Below are 25,924 nucleotides of genomic sequence, written 5' to 3' on the forward strand. Positions count from 1 at the left end.
GGTCCTTTTTGTTATGTCACTGTAATCATTTTTTCTTAATGGTACCAGTCTACAGGTGAACTAATGCACTGCATTAAAGGAAAGTTTACAAGGAAATTCCAATAAAGAGAGAGAAATGTGACTATATAAGTGGCATGTATAAATAATAGGTTATAAATTGCTGCACATGGTCCTTGCTTAAGTACAAAATATCCAAAGTACCATGAGTATTTATATCCTCACAATAGTAATTTATATATGCTTGTCAAAGAAATTCTTATTTCTCCCATTCATCTGTTTCTCTAAAAATTCTCCAACTTGTCTAATACGCATTTAATAAATTATTCACCTTCACTGCTTTCATACTGACATTTATTCAGCATGGTATAAAATGAAATGTGTCCACAAGTTACAATGAAGGTATCAAGAAAGGCTGATTAGTAACACTACTGTACACAAAAACACAGACAGATAAAAAATACTAGTCATGAGCATAATTTTTTTTATTAACACATCGGCCAATTCCTACCAAGGCTAGGTGGCCCAAAAAAGAAAACCTTCCATCATCATTCACTCCATCACTGTCTTGCCAGAGGTGTGCTTTACACTACAGTTATAAAACTGCAACATTAACACCCCTCTTCAGAGTGCAGACACTGTACTTCGCATCTCCAGGACTCAAGTCCGGCCTGTCGGTTTTCCTGAATCCCTTCATAAATGTTACTTTGCTCACACTCCAACAGCACGTCAAGTATTGAAAACCATTTGTTTCCATTCACTCTTATCAAATACACTCACGCATGCTTGCTGGAAGGCCAAGCCCCTCATACACAAAACCTCCTTTACCCCCTCCCTCCAACTTTTCCTTAGCTGACCCTTACCCAGCCTTCCCTCCACTACAGATTTATACACTCTCGAAGTCATTCTGTTTTGTTCCATTCTCTCTACATCTCCGAACCACCTCAGCAATCCCTCCTCAGCCCTCTGGATAAGTGTTTTGGTAATCCTGTACCTTCCCCTAATTTCCAAATTACAAATTTTCTGCATTATATTCACACCACACATTGCCCTCAGACATGACATATCCGCTGCCTCCAGCCTTCTCCTCGTTGCCACATTCACCACCCATGCTTCACACCCATATAAGTGTTGGTATAACTATACTCTTAATAATTGTTTTCTTTCTTAATAATTATTTTATCTTGGTTTTCACTCAGGAAGACACTAACAATATCACAGTAATTAAATTTTATAGTGGGCCTGATGATGATAAATTAATGCAATATCACAGTCACTACTGAATTGGTTATCAAACAGATAGACCAGTTAAAGCAAAATAAATCCCCGGGCCCTGATGAACTTTTTTCAAGGATTCTTAAAGTGTAAAATGGAACTTTGCGAACCACTGACTAATATTTTTAATATGTCTCTTCAAATAGGTGTAGTGTCTGATATGTGGAAGATGGCTAATGTAATTCCTGTTTTTAAAGCAGGGGACAAGTCGTTACCATCAAATTACCACCCAATAAGCCAAACCTCAATTGTAGGCAAATTACTAGAGTCAATTATAGCTGATAATATAAGAAGCCATCTCGATAAGCACAGCTTGATTAATGATACTCAGCATGGATTCAAGAGGGGCCGTTCCTGCCTAACTAATTTATTAACCTTCTTCAGTAAAGCTTTTGAGGTCGTTGATCATGGTAAAGAATTCGAAAATGTTTATTTAGATTTTAGTAAGGCTTTTGATAGAGTACCGCACCAGAGACTTAAAAAAAGTGGCAGCTCATGGCATTGGGAAAAAAGTGCTGTCATGGATTGAGTCATGGCTCACTCATAGGAAGCAGAGAGTATGCTTAAATGGGGTTAAATTCGAGTGGGGATCTGTAACAAGTGGCGTAGCACAGGGATCAGTCTTAAGCCCGTTGTTATTTATAACATATATCAATGATGAGGGTATTGCTAGTGATGTGACACAAAGATAGGTAGGATGATTGATTCAAACTTGGATGTTAGGGAGCTTCAGGAGGATTTAGACAAACTCTATTCTTGTTCAGAAAAGTGGCAGATGCAGTTCTATGTAGATAAATGCAAGGTTCTTAAGCTCGGGAGTGTCCATAACCCTAGCACTTATAAGTTAAATAATATAAGACTTCGCCATACAGATTGTGAAAAGGACTTGGGGGTTATGGTGAGCAGCAACCTTAAACCAAGACAGCAATGCTTAAGCGTACGTAATAAGGCAAATAGATTATTGGGATTTATATTAAGAAGTGTAAGCAACAGAAGTCCAGAGATTATACTGCAGCTTTATACATCATTACTAAGGCCTCGCCTAGATTATGCAGCTCCGTTCCGGTCTCCATATTACAGATGGACATAAATTCGTTAGAAAACATTCAGCATAGAATGGCTAAATTAATTCATAGCATTAGAAATCTTCTTATGAAGAAAGACTGAAGACTCTTAAATTACATTCACTTGTTAGACAAAGAATGAGGGGAGACATGATCGAAGTGTATAAGTGGAAGATAGGTATTAATAAAGGGGATATTAATAAGGTCTTGAGGATGTCTCTCCAAGAGAGAACCCGCAGTAATGGATTTAAATTAGATAAGTTTAGATTTAGAAAGAACATAGGAAAGTATTGGTTTGGAAATAGGGTAGCTGATGAGTGGAACAGTCTACCTAGTTGGGTTATTGAGGCTAGGAGTTTGGGTAGTTTCAAATTTAGATTGGATAAATATATGAGTGAGAGGGGTTTGATTTGAGTGGGACTTGCAAATGAGTGGATAGAGTTATTAGAGCTTATTTCTTAGGTAGCACTGAAAACTGAGCTGGGCAAATGTTTTGTTAGTGGGATGGATTGTAAAGGACCTGCCTAGTATAGGCCAACAGGCCTGCTGCAGTGATCCTCCTTCCTTATGTTCTTGTGTACATTTCCTTCTTTGCTTCCACGGACAAAATTCTTTGTCTTCACAGACTCCCAAGTGCACCACTCATCCTTTTCCCCTTATCAATTCTATGATTCACCTCATCCTTCATAGACCCATCTGCTGACACGTCCACTCCTAAATATCTGAATACATTCACTTCCTCCATACCCTCTCCCTCCAATCTGATATCCAATCTTTCATCACATAATCTTTTCATTATCCTCATCACCTTACTCTTTCCTATATTCACTTTTAATTTTCTTCTTTTACTTTTTTTTTTTTTTTTATCATCACACTGGCCAATTCCCACCAAGGCAGGGTGGCCCGAAAAAGAAAAACTTTCACCATCATTCACTCCATCACTGTCTTGCCAGAAGGGTGCTTTACACTACAGTTTTTAAACTGCAACATTAACACCCCTCCTTCAGAGTGCAGACACTGTACTTCCCATCTCCAGGACTCAAGTCCGGCCTGCCGGTTTCCCTGAACCCCTTCATAAATGTTACTTTGCTCACACTCCAACAGCACTCACTTTTAATTTTCTTCTTTTACATACCCTACCAAATTCATCTACCAACCTCTGCAACTTCTCTTCAGAATCTCCCAAAGCCACAGTGTCATCAGCAAAGAGCAACTGTGATAACTCCCACTTTGTGTTTGATTCTTTATCTTTTAACCCCACACCTTTTGCCAAGACCCTCGCATTCACTTCTCTTACAACCCTATCTGTAAATATACTGAACAACCACGGTAACCACGGTAACATCACACATTCTTGTCTAAGGTCTACATTTACTGGGAAATAATCTCCCTCTCTCCTACATACTCTAACCTGTGCCTCACTATCCCCGTAAAAACTCTTCACTGCTTTCAGTAACCTACCTCCTATTCCATACACCTGCAACATCTGCCACATTGCCCCCCCTTATCCACCCTGTCATATGCCTTTTCCAAATCCATAAATGCCACAAAAACCTCTTTACCCTCATCTAAATACTGTTCACCTACATGTTTCACTGTAAACACTTGGTCTACACACCCCCTACCTTTCTTAAAGCCTCTTTGTTTATATGTTATATCATACTCTCCATCTTACTCTTCATACTTTCAATAATGATTCTACTATACACTTTACCAGGTACAGTATACTCAACAGACTTTTTTTTTTTTTCAACAAGTCGGCCGTTTCCCACCGAGGCAGGGTGGCCCAAAAAAAAAGAAAGAAAATCCCCAAAAAGAAAATACTTTCATCATCATTCAACACTTTCACCACACTCACACATTATCACTGTTTTTGCAGAGGTACTCAGAATACAACAGCTTAGAAGCATATACGTATAATGATGCAAAACATATCCCTCCAAACTGCCAGTATCCCAAACCCCTCCTTTAAAGTGCAGGCATTGTACTTCCCATTTCCAGGACTCAAGTCCGACTACATGAAAGTAACCGGTTTCCCTGAATCCCTTCACTAAATATTACCCTGCTCACACTCCAACAGATCGTCAGGTCCCAAGTACCATTCGTCTCCATTCACTCCTATCTAACACGCTCACGCACGCTTGCTGGAAGTCCAAGCCCCTTGCCCACAAAACCTCCTTTACCCCCCCTCTCCAACCCTTTCGAGGACGACCCTTACCCCGCCTTCCTTCCCCTATAGATTTATATGCTTTCCATGTCATTCTACTTTGATCCATTCTCTCTAAATGACCAAACCACCTCAACAACCCCTCTTCTGCCCTCTGACTAATACTTTTATTAACTCCACACCTTTTCCTAATTTCCACACTCCAAATTTTCTGCATAATATTTACACCACACATTGCCCTTAGACAGGACATCTCCACTGCCTCCAACCGTCTCCTCGCTGCTGCATTTACCACCCAAGCTTCACATCCATATAAGAGTGTTGGTACTACTATACTTTCATACATTCACTTCTTTGCCTCCATAGATAACGTTTTTAGACTCCACATATACCTCAACGCACCACTCACCTTTTTTCCTTCATCAATTCTATGATTAACCTCATCCTTCATAAATCCATCTGTCGACACGTCAACTCCCAAGTATCTGAAAACATTCACTTCTTCCATACTTCTCCTCCCAAATTTGATATCCAATTTTTCTTTATCTAAATCATTTGATACCCTCATCACCTTACTCTTTTCTATGTTCGCTTTCAACTTTCTACCTTTACACACATTCCCAAACTCATCCACTAACCTTTGCAATTTTTCTTTAGAATCTCCCATAAGCACAGTATCATCAGCAAAAAGTAACTGTCAATTCCCATTTTGAATTTGATTCCCCATAATTTAATCCCACCCCTCTCCTGAACACCCTAGCATTTACTTCTTTTACAACCCCATCTATAAATATATTAAGCAACCATGGTGACATTACACATCCCTGTCTAAGACCTACTTTTACCGGAAAGTAGTCTCCCTCTCTTCTACACACCCTAACCTGAGCCTCACTATCCTCATAAAAACTCTTTACAGCATTTAGTAACTTACCACCTATTCCATATACTTGCAACATCTGCCAGACTTATTCCCCTATAATTTTTGCACTCTCTTTTGTCCCCTTTGCCTTTATACAAAGGAACTATGCATGCTCTCTGCCAGTCCCTAGGTACCTTACCCTCTTCCACACATTTATTAAATAATAGCACCAACCACTCCAAAACTATATCTCCACCTGCTTTTAACATTTCTATCTTTATCCCATCAATCCCAGCTGCCTTACCCCTTTTCATTCTACCCACTGCCTCACAAACTTCTCCCACACTCACAACTGGCTCCTCCTCACTCCTACAAGATGTTATTCCTCCTTCCCCTATACATGAAATCACAGCTTCCCTATCTTCAGCAACATTTAACAATTCCTCAAAATATTCCCTCCATCTTCCCAATACCTCTAAATCTCCATTTAATAACTCTCTTCTCCTATTTTTAACTGTCAAATCCATTTGTTCCCTAGGCTTCCTTAACTTATTGATCTCACTCCAAAACTTTTTCTTATTTTCAACAAAATTTGTTGATAACATCTCACCCACTCTCTCATTTGCTCTCTTTTTACATTGCTTCACCACTCTCTCAACCTCCTTTTCTCTCCATATACTCTTCCCTCCTTGCATCACTTCTGCTTTGTAAAAACCTCTCTTATGCTAACTTTTTCTCCCTTACTACTCTCTTTACATCATCATTCCACCAATCGCTCTTTTTCCCTCCCGCACCCACTTTCCTTTAACCCTTAAACAGTCCAAACAGATCGACGTTCAAATTCGTATTGCTACAAAAGTAGATCTACTTTTTTTTTACATATTTTCAAATATAACAAAAAAAAAAGTAGATCAAAGTTTTTTTTACACATTTTCAAATGTAAAAAAAACAAAAAGAAGGTCTACTTTTTTTACATACTTTCAAATGTTGAAAAAACGTATATATACGTTTGGACCGTGTACGGGTTAACCTGAAACTTCTGCTGAACACTAACACTACATTCTTAAACCTACTCCATACATCTTCAACCCCATTACCTATACTCTCACTAGCCCATCTATCCTCCAACAGTCATGGGTATGAGACAACAAACACCTTTCCCTTCAAAACCCTACTAATGGGAATAAATGATGTCCATAGTCTGATTATTCAGAAAGAGTACCACTGTGCCAATGAGACTTTTAAAATTAGCATTATACATACTCTTGAAAATGCTTGCAGCATTCCCTGCTTGATATTTTTGGTAATGTTAGTGGCAAGATAATCTCGACAAGTGATCATTGCCATTGCCGCTGTGAGGTTTCGAACCATATGGTGTGTCGCAGCACGCATCCGAGATTCATCTGGATCTAGAGCAAAGTCCTTCTTAATGATGTGCTCAGCAGTGGTGATGGCAATCTTGATGCTACGCTCCATTACTGCAGCAACAATTTCTTGGACAGCCAAGTCTACAGCATGACGAACTAACTGTTTTAGCTGTGCATTATTTGCAATACCACAAACCTGCAAAGCAAATAATATACAGATGAACAATGTTAGTCACCTTATACATACATCCTAAGCAGCTTTTACAAGGCTACATTACATGCAGAGAAATCAGTAAAAGTAAATATACAAGCAAATACACAAAGAATTATATCAATAATGCTTTGTTTTGAACTGAAACTTCTTTTTCCTGGGAGAGAGAGACTTAAAAAAAAAAAAAAAAAATTCTCTAGATTTCACAAATTGGTAAACCCTTAGAGGTACATCCAAAATCAAAGAAAAACTTTTAATACATTACTTTGGTTACCTTACGTTTAACAACTCCCAACTGTTTGCACTGGTGTCAAAATATGAAAAGAATGAACACATGAGCACATCATAAGAGTAAATAATCAATAAAGAAAAGTACACTTATGAGAAATAAAAATGTTTAAGTGAGAAACAATGTTACTTTAAAAGAAAGGGGAAGCAATGAAAAACTGAACAGACACCTGTTCTGTGGGCTTTATCTTTAAATATGACAAATATTAAAACAGACAACTAGTGTTGAGAAAAGACAATTGGAGCAATCATGGTAAGGCTGCTGTTAACTGCTTATTTGGCTGCAGTGTATACAGTACATAGAAAAATGTGATTGCTAATTTCATGGCAGTGATCTGAGTGTTGTAACAAGTCTAAAGAAAAGTGAACCAGACCCCTGCCACAAATCTACCTTAGAGTTCTAAATGACATCAGTCGTGTACAAAGTCATAGGATTTAATACACCCTGGACATCACCAAAGAAATTTTTCTTTAGTAAGTGGTCAGGTAGGAGTATAAAGTCAGAGGAAGGTCATCTGTAAATCTGAGCTAGTGTTGCATGGCATGCTTGTATGTCTTTTATTAATTTCTGATAATGTAGCTTTCAAAATGATGGCCATGCTGATAAGCTACTGAGCTGTGTAACTGCTCTTATTGAACAAGAGAGCTAGTGTCACTGAACTGGTTAATAGCACTATAGTCCCTCACCTGGGGTTCTGTTCTTGGTACACTAGACATCAAACAAACTTTCCCCAATGCTCCACATACTAAGGGGTGATACCCAGGAAGTGCCAGAGGCTATCAGTCTTATTTATTACTCTCACAGCTCCCTCTAATCTTACCCACGTCGAGCAAACAACTAGCTGAGTTAGAGCACTTGCAAAGTCCTAGATTAATGATATACAGTGTCTACAAAGCCTTTTCCAGTTTCAATTTCTTTTGTCAACAAACCAGTAACCTATGAAAATACAATTTTCTGCATACTGGAAATGGGAAGTACAATGCCTGCACTCTAAAGGAAGGGTTTGGGATATTAGCAGTTTGGAGGGATATGTTGTGTATCTTTATACGTATATGCTTCTAAACTGTTGTGTTCTGAGCACCTCTGCAAAAACAGTGATTATGTGTGAGTGAGGTGAAAGTGTTGAATGATGATGAAAGTATTTTCTTTTTGGGGATTTTCTTTCTTTTTGGGTCACCCTGCCTCGGTGGAAGACGGCTGACTTGTTGAAAAAAAAAAAAAATAAAGTTAATACTTTTAGTAGAGATGTGCCAAAGTATTAGTGTTAGGGAGTATCCACTACTTCTGATGGTATTAGTATACATAGGCATCAACCAGTTTTGATGGTGTGGGTATCAGCCTAAACTTGAGTATCGGTATCATCTAAACCCTACATTTCTTATACAGCTGCACAGCTGTCAAATCTATCTAGTCTCAACAAGTGCACCCCTAGCTGACTGTGCCACATCTAATTTGTAGTCTAGTTCCTTTCATGTTTTGGCCAGCAAATTCAATACAACTTTCCAATGATACCACATATTCTAGCACTTTAGTGTTTTAATATCAATTGCTGGTTTTTGGAAAACAATCTTTGCAAACCCCCACAGGAAGAAGAGGTCTAAAAGTAAGATATCAGTGTAGTCAGGAATCATCTGATAGGGCCATCATGCCCAATCCATCTGCTACTGTATGCAGAGAAATGCATTTTCATGTTTTTTATCATACTGTTATAAATTTTTGAAATAAAACAAGTCCTCTTTTGTGTAATGTACAACATACAGTGTTGTACATTACACAATCTACGGTGCTTCTACCTACAGTGACGTTCATTATGACTACACACGTCTGCCCAAGATATAAGGGTTAAAGAAGCATTGTACCATATGCTAATGGTATTAATGTTTGTTATGTTGAGCTTCGCTCTGCTGCTAAGGAGCTATCAAACTTGCTAACTCATATGAATGGTTCAGTAATCACTATGGCTTGGTTAGCAAAAACTTATAAGACTGGTAGTGCATCTAGGAACAAAGTTCAGCCATTTGGATTAATGTTAAATATCCTGATATATGAGAAGCTCCTTTTATCTCAGCAATACATGCTGATAAGACTGGTCTCTCTTGACAATCATACCTACCCACCAGACCTCAAGCTCAGCAAAGACTGCTTCTTGGTACAATATTATGCTGTACTAATGTCAACAATGTGTACTGTCTGAAACTTAAGATACAGGCAAATCAGCATGGCTACATGGTTTAAAGCACTGTATAAAAGGGCTGTCAGTCAATTATTACAAGTCTAAGTAAGAGAGACTGATTGGACAAGGATGCATTAGAAGAGTGGTTTTTCACAGATTTTGTTCTGAAGTACACATGTAGTAGCTAGAGGTCCTTGAACTGCATCCTCAAGACAACAAGGTTCCTCTCTTGCATGATAATGCAAGAGCTAAAAAAAAGTTAAGCACTACTAATGGTAAAATTAAGAGCATGTTATTGGTCCTTAATGCCATCTCAATGGTCCATCCTATGGAGGAGGAAGAAAATTTGGAAAAAGATACCAGAGGTCCATGCACATTTGAAAACATCAAGAAGTACAACCTGAAGTCTGCTATCTTCAACCTTGCAGTGTCATGGAAAGAAATGTAAAAGATAACAATAGTTAATGGCTGGAGAAAGCTGTTAAAGAATACTGATGCTGAGTTGTAATTTGAGGCCAGTGATTTTTAACAAGCCCTTCAGAGAGCGAGAGAAACAGACATTATGGAGGAAAAAGTGAGTAAATGGTTTGATGATAATGCCAATCCTGGTTACCACATAATGAGTGATGCAGAACTACAGACAAGGCTCTTGGCACCCCCATAGATGAATGGGACAGTGATAACAACAAAGAAGAGACTGAGGTTACCAAAACTGTCAAATGTACGAGATGCAACTGATATTCTCTTCACATATACTGACCTCAAGACATGAGCGAAGTGCAGGCTCATTATCCAAACTTGTGAATTCTTTCAGAATGTATCATGAGAAAGTAGCATCAATTTTACAAGCAACTGCAGCTGAATATATTTTTTTAAACCTGTTCCTTGTTCAAAGTCTCCCCAACCATCAACAAGTAGGCTTCACTCATCTACACCTCCTCAACCCTCTATGTCTCTTCAACCATACCTGGAGTTTACCTGGAGAGAGTTCCGGGGGTCAACGCCCCCATGGCCCGGTCTGTGACCAGGCCTCCTGGTGGATCAGAGCCTGATCAACCAGGCTGTTACTGCTGGCTGCATGCAAACCAACGTACGAGCCACAGCCCGGCTGGTCAGAACCGACTTTAGGTGCTTGTCCAGTGCCAGCTTGAAGACTGCCAGGGGTCTGTTGGTAATCCCCCTTATGTATGCTGGGAGGCAGTTGAACAGTCTCGGGCCCCTAACACTTATTGTATGGTCTCTTAACGTACTAGTGACACCCCTAGTGACAGAGCCTACTCAAACATTTGTGTCCTACACCATCAGCAATATTACTCTTGGAGCTCAAGAGCTCCTCTGACTTGGAATAAAAGTTATATTCTGAGTAACCACCATACACAACAGGATTACTGTAGTTTCAGCTCCTCCATCCACTAGAAAGGATAAGAAAATTGTCCTCTACTATAAACTTTTATTTTTGGGTACTGTAATTAACTGTATTTTTCTGTAACACAGTACATTCTAGGTATGTCCAGTAGTGTCATTAATGCAGTGGACTAAGTTTGCTGCATGGACATTTGTACCTGTCTGGTAATGCTTGCAATACAGTGGACCTAGTCCATTACACCAAGATTTTGCCAGACTTAAAAATCACTCTCTACTTTATGTTCTTTTATAACCTTTAAATGTTATTCTCATTATCCCTTCTTTTCCTTCTATCAGCAAGCATGGGGATCTTTAGCATTTTCAGCCTTTCATCAGAAAGTTTTTTTTTGTTTTGGTGTGGACACCATTCAGCAGCTGCATATTTAAATTGAAGTCTTATATACATTGTAAAAATTTTTTTTCAGCATCTCTCCATCCATATATTTGAAAGTTATTTGATAGTGAGTGTAACATTTGTATTTCTCTCAATTTCATTTATATGATTTCCTAATGACAATTTTGTCACAATCCATTGCAGCTTAGAGGTTATCTAAACTGTGATATCAGAGTGAGTGCTTATGGCAAAGTAGTGGCTGAATGAATGACAGTGAAAGTTTTCTTTTCTGTCAGATCACCCACCTCAGTGGGGGATGGAAGCATGTTAAAAAAAAAAAAAAAAAAAATGTATTCTAAATGTAGTCTGATTTTGCTTTTTCCCATTTCTATTACATAGCACTTATCACCATTAAACTTCACTATACATGCATCACTATTTGCTCAATGTAACCAAATCATCATTTAAAGAACCCTCCTATGAACAAGCTACAGGATCTAACAAAGCGAATGACAGCTACTGAGGAAATAAGTACATAGTGAGATTTTAACCCTTTCATGATTATGACCTCACAAAATTAAAGCTTCTGACAGTGCTGTAATCATACAAAAAATGCTCTAAGATAGTTGAGAATCTTTCTAAAGGTAATGACACCAAACATGCAAAATTTTATGTATAACTTATTGAATTAAGCAGGTGGGAAGCAGGTCAGGGAGCACTTTACACATCTGTGATTTCACCCACTTTGAGGCCTACTTTAAGCCCATTCTAATTTTCAAAGGGACCCAATTCCTCAGTATTTCACTAGTATTCCTTACAATCTATTGGCCGAGTGCAAGATACTGCCTATTCAACTATTAAAACAATATTAAAGTGGCAAAAAGTCGGTAATCTGGCTAGTTTTACAGAAAACTCAACAAATTCCAATTTAAAACAAATCCACAATAAATTTAATAGTCATTTCAGCCACTAAAGCAACCTTTCCTCTGCTCATGAATCATGTCCCTAAGAATCTTATATAAATAACACTTGGCATACATTTTGAATTCATCACACACACAATTATTCTTTACCCTATTTCTCGACTAATAAAATATAACAATAAATGATTAGTCAGAGTTTAAGCTGTCCCAGTAATTCAAGCAAACCTAGCAAAAGCCCATAAAACAAACCAAGGAAGGTAGAGGAGCTTCTACTCTAAGAAAATTTCAAAAAGTATAATATTTGCACCACTTTGAAGCATCTTTCAGGCCACTTCCAGTTTCAAATAGACCAAAATCATAGTGTTACATGTGTATTTAGCTCTATCAATTGACACCCAAGAAAAAGCCAATAAAATCACGCTAGAAAATGCCTCTTAAGTTGCTATATTTTATACTGTGCACACGCACCACATTCTCATGCCCAGGCCACAATTTACTGCTCACGGCACATCTGAGGGTGCCATGATTAAGACATATATGCAACAACCACTGGTCTCAAAAACCTATATATACATGGGAGACAGTGAAAGGGTTAAGCTAGCCACAAGATCAATGCACTGAACATCACTCCTATGGAGGAATGTTTCTACAGTAGCAGACACAGTAACCAAGACAGAAATAAAGAGGAGGAATAAACATGACAGTGAAGAAATGTGTTATCCAAGCTGAAGTACCCAAAATGTAGCTTAACACAGATTATTACTACTTTATTTTTACAGCCATGGTGAGGTGCTGTACTCTTAGGAATCAAACAGTGGCTGGAAAATGGAAGGGAATCAAATTCTGTCAAAGGGAGCATAGCTCCAGTTCCTTGGCTTAAGATTCTTTCATAAAGCCACATCTCTGAATGGGGCTTAATGCAGCAAGTAGTGACCAACAATTCTTGTAAAAAGGCAAAGTGAAGAACCTCAAATCTTCCCACTTCTGGGAATGGAAAGACAAGCTACATGTCATAATTTTTCTTTACGTAAGCCACTTTTACTATGAAACGCATAACTCTTTATATGTATAAATAAATTAGGGTTTATGCAAGTCAAACACTTTCCTGCGCGATATATACACAAGAGTTTGAAGGTGATGTGGCTTTTATCGTAGTGCAATATATTACAGCAATACTTCCACATGGATATCCACACTGCACTGCTAACCTTGTTGTCTACTCCATATTCTCCATTTTCACTTTGTAATTTTCTTGAAATTTTTCTTGCTTCTATTACAATTTTTTCCTTTTTACTCTTTCACTTGAATATTAAACAAACTTTTGTCAAATGTAATAAATTTATAGCAGAACAGAAAACATGGAGTTTGTTAACTTTTCAAATATTTAAGCATTTACCTGGTGAAGACTGCTGACACACCTTCTGTACCAAATTTAATCTGCTACTTACCTGAGGTACAGAGACAGATACATGAGGATCCAGACCCCTGAGGGATGTTACGTTTATGTTTGAATAAACAAAACGTGGCTCTGAGGCAGGCTGCTGTTGAGCCTGGATAGGTGTGGGTGTGGTGGAGGGATGTGGAGGCAGGACTGTTGGGGGTGTAGGTGTGGCACCAACTGAGGAGCTCTGAGCAGTTACCGTACTTGTTTCTACAACGGGACACGGTGGCACAACTTGTGACCAGCTCGTCTTTGCTGTGCGAAGGGAGAGGAGAGAATAGTCAAATTAAAATTAGCAGTGTTAAAGGATAAATATATAAGTTATAACCATATTATACAGGACATTATAATAATGTTCAAATATAAAAAAAATTAAAAGAGATGGATGATTTTAAAACTAACATTCTCTAATATTTACTTTGAGCCTATTTTTTTTCTTTAGGAACTCCACTTGCACAGGAGTGACCAAAATCTAAAAATCTCAAAGCAGCCCTACCTAAACATGTACGTACTTTAATCCTGTTAATCATTCTTATGCAATCAAGAACATTTATCATACAAGTGCAACATTTTTCCCCAGGATGTTAGCTGTCTAATCACGACATTAAAAAATCCATCAGGGACTCAACACTGATGAAGCAAGAACTAAAGAGCACGGATGGAAATTCCACACCTAAATAAGCAACAGGTATATTAGAAAAATGGATAATAAATGGAATGAACTGAACAATAACATAGTTGAAGCAGACTCCATTCAGGGGTTCAAAATTGTTACGATAATGCTAAATCGTGTCAGTCCAAAATTAAAAGGCATGACCAAGAACAGGTGACTATCCTCATGCAAACTCAAACAGGTCATTACACACCGAAAAAGATGCAGTTTAATTACAGCCTTAACCAAATTATAAATTTACATTTAGCCCAGATCAACATGCATCATAAATTTAAACAGTTTACATATTTCATGCTGAGTGTGATACACAATAGTCAGTCAGTCAATACACCCTACTGGGTCATGGAATGTGTGATATTGCAGATTTTTTTTTATCCAAATACTTATTACTGACAATTATGTTGGCTAATGGAAACTGATAAATGCTTCATAAATTGTAGTTCTGTTGTTCAAGCTACAGCCATTGAGTCCTAGTCAGGTGAATGGGTTATGTCAGACATATGAGGTAGCAGCAGGGTGATTCAAACAATAACTTCTTGACATTAAAGAACTCTAACTAAAGATAGGATATATTACTATAACATGCTTAGAGTAAGAATATTACAATCAATCATACCTTAGACATTCAAGTTTGTGCATTCCCGACAATGATTTTAAATTTAAAAAATCACAAGTTGAGGTCATTATTACAAGAGATGTATAGGGTTATGTTCCCTGAACTCAAGACTCAGTTTTCAATATTTAAACCCCTATTATGAAATCATTCTATGGTTTTTATCAATATTAATAAAAGGCCATCCAATAACAGAATTAAACATTCAAACTACAATGTCAAAAATGCTAAAACCAAGTAAGTTAAATACAGGTAATATTTTACCACAAACCATTATGAGTTAAAATTCTAGCTATGACAGCCTTATAATATGGATTGTTTAGAGCTATGATTTGAGCTACCAGAACATTTACAAAATTTCTAAACAACCAACTTTTTATCAAAATGAAAAACATTAGAAATACAGTAGTACAGAACACTTACAACCAATTTCTTCACTGCTTACTTAGCAACTTTGTATTTGGGTGAAGGTTGGCAGTAAAATTACTGAAGGAATGTGGCACATCAGGTTGCTAACAGATCACTAAGCCTTGTTAATGTACTGGATCATTAGAAAATTAAGGTATGAATCCAAAATTCAAGCAGGAAGTCCAAAAATTAGGAGCTTAGCTCAAAACCAGGTGTGAATCAAGTGAAATCCCAAGTCTGAAAATTTGCATGTCAGGAAGTCGTAGGTTTACGAACAACTCCATGTAAATTGTAAACTTCTGTTGTAAGTTTAACTAACAGAAATCTAAAAGTATTGCATTAATAACCAACATCATTGTATCAAGTGCATCCAAAAGAATATTTTATAATTCACTTATAATGTGACCTCAATATTCATGTTTTTTTTTTTTAAATCACACTGTCCATCCCCCACCAAGGCAGGGTGACCCAAGGAAGGAAATATCCACTATCATTCATTAGTGTGACCTCAGTATTCATGGTGCTTTTTTTTTTTTTAAATCACATTGTCCATCCCCCACCAAGGCAGGGTGACCCAAGGAAGGAAACATCCACTATCATTCATTCAACAGCTGTCCTGTCAGAAGTAAATAAACATTGCCATTCAAATGCCCCTCTTAGCTGCAACATCCCCACTCCTACCTCCAGGACTAAGTCTGACTAACCAATTTTACTGAAATCCTTCATAAATGTTACTCACTATACACAAAAGAAAAAATTATTAACTTGCAAAATAGAGATAACTTCACTAACTGTTTATCTTAATTGTAAAAGAATTACGAGCACACTGGCACATACAAATTTAATGACGACTTAGTTGCTTTCATTGAGAACTTGCTTGAAAATCAAGGGAATAAAAAAAGGGGGTCCTCCACAAAGCTTCCTCTCTAAATGTTTAACATCATGAATACTATAATGACCCACAACTAGTGAAATTAATACATGTAGCTAGGATTGGTAAAGCATAGCATTATTGTAGAACCCCATATTTAATCAAACTTTCCAAATTGCATTGGCAAATTCAGGGAACAAGCAACAAGAGCTTCAGCAACAGGAAAGGAAACAATTTATTAATGGGTTAAAGAGCGAAGCCCCTCTCAGGAGGAGGCAGCTAGAGGTAGTAGAGATGTCACGTTTCAGAGCAATGTGTTGTGTGAATATACCTTCGATGAGTTCCAACAGTATGTAGAGAATTTGGAGCATGAATTAGGTGTGGGATTACCAAGAATAATCCAGAGGGCTGAGGATGGGTTGTGTAGGTGATTTAGACATTTAGGAAGGGTGGAGAAATATTGGATGACTAGGAGAGCATATAAATATGGGGTGAAAAAAAAGAAGGGGTAAGAGTCATCCTAGGATAGGTTGGAAGGAGCAAGTAAGTCCTGAGTGCTTGGGGTTTGAACACCTAACAGGCTTGTGTGAGCAAGGTAACATTTATAAAGGGATTCAGGGAAAAAATAAGATTAGTTGGACTTTAGTCCTGGAGGTGGAGAGTAGAGTGCTTGCCTTCTCGAGAAAGGGTGGGGATCTTGCAGTTTGGAGAGCCATCTGAATCAATGTCAGTACATTTCTGGCAAGATAGTGATTGAATGAATGATGGTAAATATGTTGCCTCTTTTCTTTTGATCACTCTACCTCAGAGGGAGATGGCTGGTGTTAAAAAAAAATTATTATAGCACAAGCCCGGTAACTTAAATGCTTTGTTGGCTTTATGCAAGCAGTAAACAATCTTTAGCTTTTCCTGCTCTGATATCTCTCTTGCCCTGAACAAAGCTGTCAACACCAAACTACATTGTAAATGAGAGAGAACAAGTGATTTAAGAGTGTCACTACTGGTATTATTTCTCTTTTATTCGAAAATTTTAATTGCCTACCCTGTCACTTCTTTGGCATTCATGGCATTTGCATCTCCCAAATTTACACTTTATTGTTACTGCCATATTAATCCAAAGTTCATCTTAAGTTTGCCCAAAATGCTCTGCATATATAAAGGGGCTTTCCATATGTAAACCCAAACGTCACTTTCCTTTGTATAAACGTTGTATTATGCTGGGATAAACTATTATTTTTCCTTCTTTCTTTCAACGCACCAGATGCATCTCACCGAAGCTGGGTGACCCAAAAAGAAAAACACAAGTTTCTCTTTTCAACTTTAGTAATGTATACAGGAGAAAGTGTTACTAGCTCCTTGCTCCCAGCATTTTAGTCTCCTCTTATGACACGCATGGCTTACGGAGGAAGAATTCTGCTCCACTTCCCCATGAAGATGAGAGGAAATAAACAACAAGAACAAGAACTAGTAAGAAAATAGAAGAAAACCCAAAGAGGTGTGTATATATATGCCTGTACATGCATGTGTAGTGTGACCTAAGTGAAAGTAGAAGTAAAAAGGTGTACCTGAAATCTTGCACGCTTCCAAGACAGAAAAAAGACACCAGCAATCCTACCATTATGTAAAACAATTACAGGCTTCCGTTTTACTATTATTATTATTAACACATCGGTCGTTTCCCAGAGGCAGGGTAACCCAAAAAGAAAGGAAATTACTTTCATCATCATTTAACACTTTCACCATCACTCATACATAATCACTGCCTTTGTATAGATGCTCAGATACAACAGTTTAGAAGTCCTTCCAAACTGCCAATATCCCAAACCCCTCCTTTAAGGTGCAGGCATTGTACTTCTCATTTCCATGACTCAAGTCTGGCTAACCGGTTTCCCTGAATCCCTTCACAAAATATTACCCTGCTCACACTCCAACAGATCATCAGGTCCCCAAAAACCATTCGTCCCCATTCACTCCTATCTAACATGCTCACGCATGCTTGCTGGAAGTCCAAGTCCCTCACCCACTAAACCTCCTTTACCCCCTCCCTCCAATCTTTTCAAGGATGACCCCTACCCTGCCTTCCTTCCCCTACAGATTTATACGCTCTCCATGTCATTCTACTTTGTTCCATTCTTTTTAAGTGAAGAGACCACCTCAACAACCCCTCTTCAGCCCTCTAATACTTTTAGTAACTCCACACCTCCTCCTAATTTCCACACTCTGAATTCTCTGCATAATATTTACACTACACATTGCCCTTAGACACAACATCTCCACTGCCTCCAGCCGCCTCCTCACCGCAGCATTTACTATTTATTTACTATGTATTATTCTTCTTTTCTCTAAATGACAGGTTATCTGACACCCCCACAGTCAAGCCTTTTACATGTTCCTTTTAAGTACCAAGCCAGTTGAAAATAAGCATCATAAAAATCCTGATATATTTGTACCAAGATAATATGATCCTACTACACTCACACTTAATACCATAAACTACTAATAATGCACATGTTGCATTCCTGGAAATTAGCACAAAGTAAAATAGCATTACATAAAGTGAAAAACAAATGTTGAACAACACAGTTACATTCCCATGCAAACAAATCTGCCAAACAATTTTTTTTTATTACTGTACAAAGTTCTAGTCAATGTTTATTTTTAATTTCCATGTTTACATACCTCCCAAATTCATCCACCAACCTTTGCAATTTATCTTCAGTCTCTCAAAAGAAGTGTCATCAGTAAAGAGTAACTGTGGTAACTCCCACTTCACATCAGATTCCTTATCTTTTAGTCCCATTCCTCTCCTCAACACCCTATCATTCACTTCTTTTATAACCCCATATCTATCTAAGTATCACTACCTGGATTAGTACTGACACTTATAAGAAAAGAATTTGCATAATGAAGAGATTTTATGAGGGAAATTGTGAGCACTTCTTTTTTATTTTATAGGTAGCTTTTAAATTGAGGTACTCATGCTGAATCATTCTCAACAATGACTGCAGACAGTGATGCTCTAGCATTTCATGAAAGGTTTAATTTTTGCTGGCGATATGCTGAATCTAGTAGCACAAATCATCGTTTATAATCCAGAAACTAAATTTCAATAGAGTGGGATAAAGTATCATACAATTTTCAATTATTTTCTCCAGTTATACTTATTTCGAGTTACAAGCCATCCTTCAGCTGATTTTTCACTCTGAGTTATGAGCCAAAATCCAAGTTAAGAGTGAGCATCAATATGCTGCCACTAGTTGGTGCAGTGAACGTCACAACATCCGCTCAGCAGTGCACGTGTTTACCTCACATTGGAAGCATTTCTCGAGCTGTGCTTGGGTTTCATGCAGTTATTTTGTCAAATATCTTATTTCTAACAATGGATCCTAAGTAAGCGCAAAGGACAGTGCTGAGAAGAAAAAAGCGGATGATGTCTTTTGAATTAACCCTTTGACTATCGTGACCCCAAAACCTAAAGTCTCTCTCTGTGTCGTAAAATTTTTGAAGGAAAAATAAAAATTATAAAATGATAGTCTTTTCCCGATAATTATGACACCAAAAGTATGAAATTTGATGGAATACTTACGGAATTACGCTCTCACGAAGTTAATGATCTCAGTGATGTTCACACATCAGTGATTTTGCCCACATTGAGAATTATTTTTGGCCAATTCCATTGTTCCAGTCAACCAAACTCAAGGCTATTTCTTTAGAACTCCATTTGCTCTATCAATTGTGTACAAGAAACCGCCCATTTACCAATTTCAACTATCCAATAAAGTGGTCAGAAATTGGCAATTTGGCCAATTTCATGCAAATTAAAAATGATGCCAATTTCAAAAGAGAGTCCAGAATGAACAATGCAGACATTCCTGGCACTAAAATAACATTTTCTCTGATCATCAGTCACATTCCCAGGCCCCTCTTATATTATTTTCTTTCTTTCTATTTTGAATTTTTATTCACACAAAAAATAGGAGAAACTTTTAGAGAGGGTGTGGTAGGTAAGTTTGGGGTGCCAGGTGTAAATGATAATGGGAGCCCTTTGATTGAACTTTGTATAGAAAGGGGTTTAGTTATAGGTAATACATATTTTAAGAAAAAGAGGATAAATAAGTATACACGATATGATGTAGGGCGAAATGACAGTAGTTTGTTGGATTATGTATTGGTAGATAAAAGACTGTTGAGTAGACTTCAGGATGTACATGTTTATAGAGGGGCCACAGATATATCAGATCACTTTCTAGTTGTAGCTACACTGAGAGTAAAAGGTAGATGGGATACAAGGAGAATAGAAGCATCAGGGAAGAGAGAGGTGAAGGTTTATAAACTAAAAGAGGAGGCAGTTAGGGTAAGATATAAACAGCTATTGGAGGATAGATGGGCTAATGAGAGCATAGGCAATGGGGTCGAAGAGGTATGGGGTAGGTTTAAAAATGTAGTGTTAGAGTGTTCAGCAGAAGTTTGTGGTTACAGGAAAGTGGGTGCAGGAGGGAAGAGGAGCGATTGGTGGAATGATGATGTAAAGAGAGTAGTAAGGGAGAAAAAGTTAGCATATGAGAAGTTTTTACAAAGTAGAAGTGATGCAAGGAGGGAAGAGTATATGGAGAAAAAGAGAGAGGTTAAGAGAGTGGTGAAGCAATGTAAAAAGAGAGCAAATGAGAGAGTGGGTGAGATGTTATCAACAAATTTTGTTGAAAATAAGAAAAAGTTTTGGAGTGAGATTAACAAGTTAAGAAAGCCTAGAGAACAAATTGATTTGTCAGTTAAAAATAGGAGAGGAGAGTTATTAAATGGAGAGTTAGAGGTATTGGGAAGATGGAAGGAATATTTTGAGGAATTGTTAAATGTTGATGAAGATAGGGAAGCTGTGATTTCGTGTATAGGGCAAGGAGGAATAACATCTTGTAGGAGTGAGGAAGAGCCAGTTGTGAGTGTGGGGGAAGTTCGTGAGGCAGTAGGTAAAATGAAAGGGGGTAAGGCAGCCGGGATTGATGGGATAAAGATAGAAATGTTAAAAGAAGGTGGGGATATAGTTTTGGAGTGGTTGGTGCAATTATTTAATAAATGTATGGAAGAGGGTAAGGTACCTATGGATTGGCAGAGAGCATGCATAGTTCCTTTGTATAAAGGCAAAGGGGATAAAAGAGAGTGCAAAAATTATAGGGGGATAAGTCTGTTGAGTGTACCTGGTAAAGTGTATGGTAGAGTTATAATTGAAAGAATTAAGAGTAAGACGGAGAATAGGATAGCAGATGAACAAGGAGGCTTTAGGAAAGGTAGGGGGTGTGTGGACCAGGTGTTTACAGTGAAACATATAAGTGAACAGTATTTAGATAAGGCTAAAGAGGTCTTTGTGGCATTTATGGATTTGGAAAAGGCGTATGACAGGGTGGATAGGGGGGCAATGTGGCAGATGTTGCAAGTGTATGGTGTAGGAGGTAGGTTACTGAAAGCAGTGAAGAGTTTTTACGAGGATAGTGAGGCTCAAGTTAGAGTATGTAGGAAAGAGGGAAATTTTTTCCCAGTAAAAGTAGGCCTTAGACAAGGATGTGTGATGTCACCGTGGTTGTTTAATATATTTATAGATGGGGTTGTAAGAGAAGTAAATGCGAGGGTCTTGGCAAGAGGCGTGGAGTTAAAAGATAAAGAATCACACACAAAGTGGGAGTTGTCACAGCTGCTCTTTGCTGATGACGCTGTGCTCTTGGGAGATTCTGAAGAGAAGTTGCAGAGATTGGTGGATGAATTTGGTAGGGTGTGCAAAAGAAGAAAATTAAAGGTGAATACAGGAAAGAGTAAGGTTATGAGGATAACAAAAAGATTAGGTGATGAAAGATTGAATATCAGATTGGAGGGAGAGAGTATGGAGGAGGTGAACGTATTCAGATATTTGGGAGTGGACGTGTCAGCGGATGGGTCTATGAAAGATGAGGTGAATCATAGAATTGATGAGGGAAAAAGAGTGAGTGGTGCACTTAGGAGTCTGTGGAGACAAAGAACTTTGTCCTTGGAGGCAAAGAGGGGAATGTATGAGAGTATAGTTTTACCAACGCTCTTATATGGGTGTGAAGCGTGGGTGATGAATGTTGCAGCGAGGAGAAGGCTGGAGGCAGTGGAGATGTCATGTCTGAGGGCAATGTGTGGTGTGAATATAATGCAGAGAATTCGTAGTTTGGAAGTTAGGAGGAGGTGCGGGATTACCAAAACTGTTGTCCAGAGGGCTGAGGAAGGGTTGTTGAGGTGGTTCGGACATGTAGAGAGAATGGAGCGAAACAGAATGACTTCAAGAGTGTATCAGTCTGTAGTGGAAGGAAGGCGGGGTAGGGGTCGGCCTAGGAAGGGTTGGAGGGAGGGGGTAAAGGAGGTTTTGTGTGCGAGGGGCTTGGACTTCCAGCAGGCATGCGTGAGCGTGTTTGATAGGAGTGAATGGAGACAAATGGTTTTTAATACTTGACGTGCTGTTGGAGTGTGAGCAAAGTAACATTTATGAAGGGGTTCAGGGAAACCGGCAGGCCGGACTTGAGTCCTGGAGATGGGAAGTACAGTGCCTGCACTCTGAAGGAGGGGTGTTAATGTTGCAGTTTAAAAACTGTAGTGTAAAGCACCCTTCTGGCAAGACAGTGATGGAGTGAATGATGGTGAAAGTTTTTCTTTTTCGGGCCACCCTGCCTTGGTGGGAATCGGCCGGTGTGATAATAATAAAAAAAAAAATAAAAAATAGAAGATTTACTGTTATGCAGACTACTGAATTATTGTAATAATTGTATAAATAATGTCAACCCATTCCTGACCGTGTATTAGAATGGCTAACTGGACACTTATTGGACAATGACATCATTTGTTTACTCTTGAACATCGACAAAAATAGAACATTCCCACTATTTTGAGCTCAATTTCAAGGCCCTTTTCAGTGTGAAACCAATCAAAATCATCTCTATTTCTGTAATATGTCTTCCATTCTATCAAATGAGACCAAGAAAACGAGAATACAACCATAAATACCATACGATAATACACCTCAAAGTAGCATTTTAATCCAAAAGCACTATCAGAGGTTTTTATTCCTCATTATGCACTGCATGCTGCAGTGCAGCATGCAGTTCTGTGATCTAGTACAGTTAGCCTCACAAACACTCCATTTTCAGAAGGTGAAGAATGGGAAGATATGGTCAGAGTGGGAGCGGAAGTGGCCTCTATCACTCGTTACATAATGATATATTTTTTTCATTCTAGAGATGGAAAGCTGGTCGGGCATAAGAGAGGTACTGAAAAGTGAAAACCTAGAAAACGTACGAAAGTTCCTAAGGAGCTTGCCAGTATATACACAGAGTAGAAAATAAGGGGTAAGGAGCAAGAGAAAGGAAGAAAGCACAGATAAAGGTAAAACCAAGGAGTTGAAATAAGAGTGGAGAACGTCATTCAGAGCAAGTCAGAAAGGAACAAAACATGGGTACATAACACAGACAGAAGGGAGAGAGAGGAAGAGATAGCTAGAGCATGGACAAATGAATGTGAAAAAAGGGAAGAAATATGCCTAGATGAAAGAGAACAAGAGAACTCAGATTAGGTGGCAGAACTTGGGAAAGACACAAAATCAGTAAATATAGGCAGTCAGAACATTTGCAGATACTATGCAAAAAGTATGTGCCTATATGGAAGAGTTTGCTGAAATAACCACAACAAAAAATGTGCGAACATGTTGAGAAAGTGAAAGTGTCGATTTGAGATAGAGTGCGGGTACTTCCATCCAGTGGTGTGTAAAGCTTTAACACAGTCCAGAGAATGTTATGACCTGAGTTGCTCAGACCACCATATAAAAGGAATGTGGCACTAACCTCTGCAATATTTCTCTAGAATCACCCATAAGCACAGTATCATCAGCAAAAAGTAACTGTCACTTCCCATTTTGTATTTGATTCCCCATAATTTAATCCCACCCCTCTCCCAAACACCCTAGCATTTACTTCTTTTACAACTGCATCTACAAATATATTAAACAACCATGGTGATATTACACATCCCTGTCTAAGACCTACTTTTACTGGGAAGTAGTCTCCCTCTCTTGTACACACCCTAACCTGAGCCTCACTGTCCTCATAAAAACTCATTACAGCATTTAGTAACTTACCACCTATTCCATATACTTGCAACATCTGCCACATTGCTCCTCTATCCACTCTATCATATGCCTTTTCTAAGTCCATAAATACAATAAAAACTTCCCTACCTTTATCTAGATACTGTTCACAAATATGCTTCAATGTAAACACCTGATTTACACATCCCCTACCCACTCTAAAACCTCCTTCCTCATCCACAATCCTACATTCTGTCTTACCTCTAATTCTTTCAATAATAACCCTACCGTACACTTTTCCTGGTATACTCAGTAAACTAATTCCTCTATAATTTTTACAATCTCTTTTGTCCCCCTTCCCTTTATATAAAGGGACTATACATGCTTTCTGCCAATCCCTAGGTACCTTCACCTCTTTCATACATTTATGAAACAAAATTACCAACCACTCCAACACTAAATCCCCCCTGCTTTTAACATTTCTGTCATGATCCCGTCAGTTCCAGCTGCTTTACCCCCCTTTCATTCAACATAATGCCTCACGCACCTCCCCCACACTTACATCCTGCTCTTCTTCACTCCTAAAAGATGGTGAATGTACCTCCCTAGCCAGTGCATGAAATTACCTCCTCCTTTTCTTCATCGACATTTAAAAGTTCCTCAAAGTATTCTCGCCATCTACCCAATACCTCCATCTCCCCATCTACTAACTCTCCTACTCTGTTTTTAACTGACAAATCCATTCGTTCCCTAGGCTTTCTTAACTTGTTTAATTCCAAAATTTTCCCTTATTTTCATTAAAATTTCTTGACAGTGCCTCTCCCACTCCATCTACTCTCCTTTTGCACTCTCTCACCACTCTCTTCACCTTTCTTTTACTCTCCATATACTCTACTCTTCTTATAACACTTCTGCTTTGTAAAAACCTCTCGTAAGCTACCTTTCTCTCTTTTATCACATCCTTTACTTCATCATTCCACTAATCACTCCTCTTTCCTCCTGTACCCACCCTCCTATAACCATAAACTTCTGCCCCACATTCTAATACTGCATTTTTAAAACTATTCCAACCCTCTTCAACCCCCCCCACTACTCATACTTGCACCAGCCCACCTTTCTGCCAATAGTTGCTTATATCTCACCCGAACTTCCTCCTCCCTTAGTTTATACACTTTCACCTCCCTCTTACTTGTTGTTGCCATTTTCGTCTTGTCCCATCTACCTCTTACTCTAACTGTAGCTACAACTAGATAATGATCCGATATATCAGTTGCCCCTCTATAAACGTGTACATCCTGAAACCTACCAACCTTTTATCCACAAATACATAATCTAACAAACTACTTTCATTATGTGCTATATCATACCTTGTAGTATATTTATCCTCTTTTTCATAAAATATGTATTATTTATTACCAAACCTCTTTCTACACATAGCTCAATTAAAGGCTCCCCATTTTCATTTACCCCTGGCATCCCAAATTTACCTACTACTCCCTTTCACAACATTTTTACCCACTTTAGCATTGAAATCCCCAGCCACAAGTACTCTCACACTTGGTTCAAAACTCTCCACTCATTCACTCAACATTTCCCAAAATCTCTCTCTCTCCTCTACACTTCTCTCTTCTCCAGGTGCATATATGCTTACTATAACCCACTTTTCACATCCAACCTTTATTTTACTCCACATAATCCTTGAATTAATACATTTATACTCCCTCTTTTCCTGCCATAGCTTATCCTTCAACATTATTGCTGCTACTTCTTTA

General features: G+C 38.3%; 1 protein-coding gene across 1 annotated transcript in view; it reads right to left on the bottom strand.

Annotated features, from left to right (window-relative positions):
* Window positions 1–25,924, bottom strand: part of Not1 (CCR4-NOT transcription complex subunit 1) — a 462,156-nt gene that overhangs the window by 195,796 nt on the left and 240,436 nt on the right. Inside the window, exons 25-26 of the mRNA XM_070089800.1 lie at window positions 13,512–13,759; window positions 6,626–6,925 (exon numbers count right to left, since the gene is read on the bottom strand). Coding sequence (XP_069945901.1) covers window positions 6,626–6,925; window positions 13,512–13,759 — 548 coding nt within the window. The remainder of the gene's footprint in view (window positions 1–6,625; window positions 6,926–13,511; window positions 13,760–25,924) is intronic.

The sequence above is a fragment of the Cherax quadricarinatus genome, chromosome 29 (genome assembly GCF_038502225.1).
Source record: "Cherax quadricarinatus isolate ZL_2023a chromosome 29, ASM3850222v1, whole genome shotgun sequence".
Taxonomy (NCBI): Eukaryota; Metazoa; Arthropoda; class Malacostraca; order Decapoda; family Parastacidae; genus Cherax; species Cherax quadricarinatus.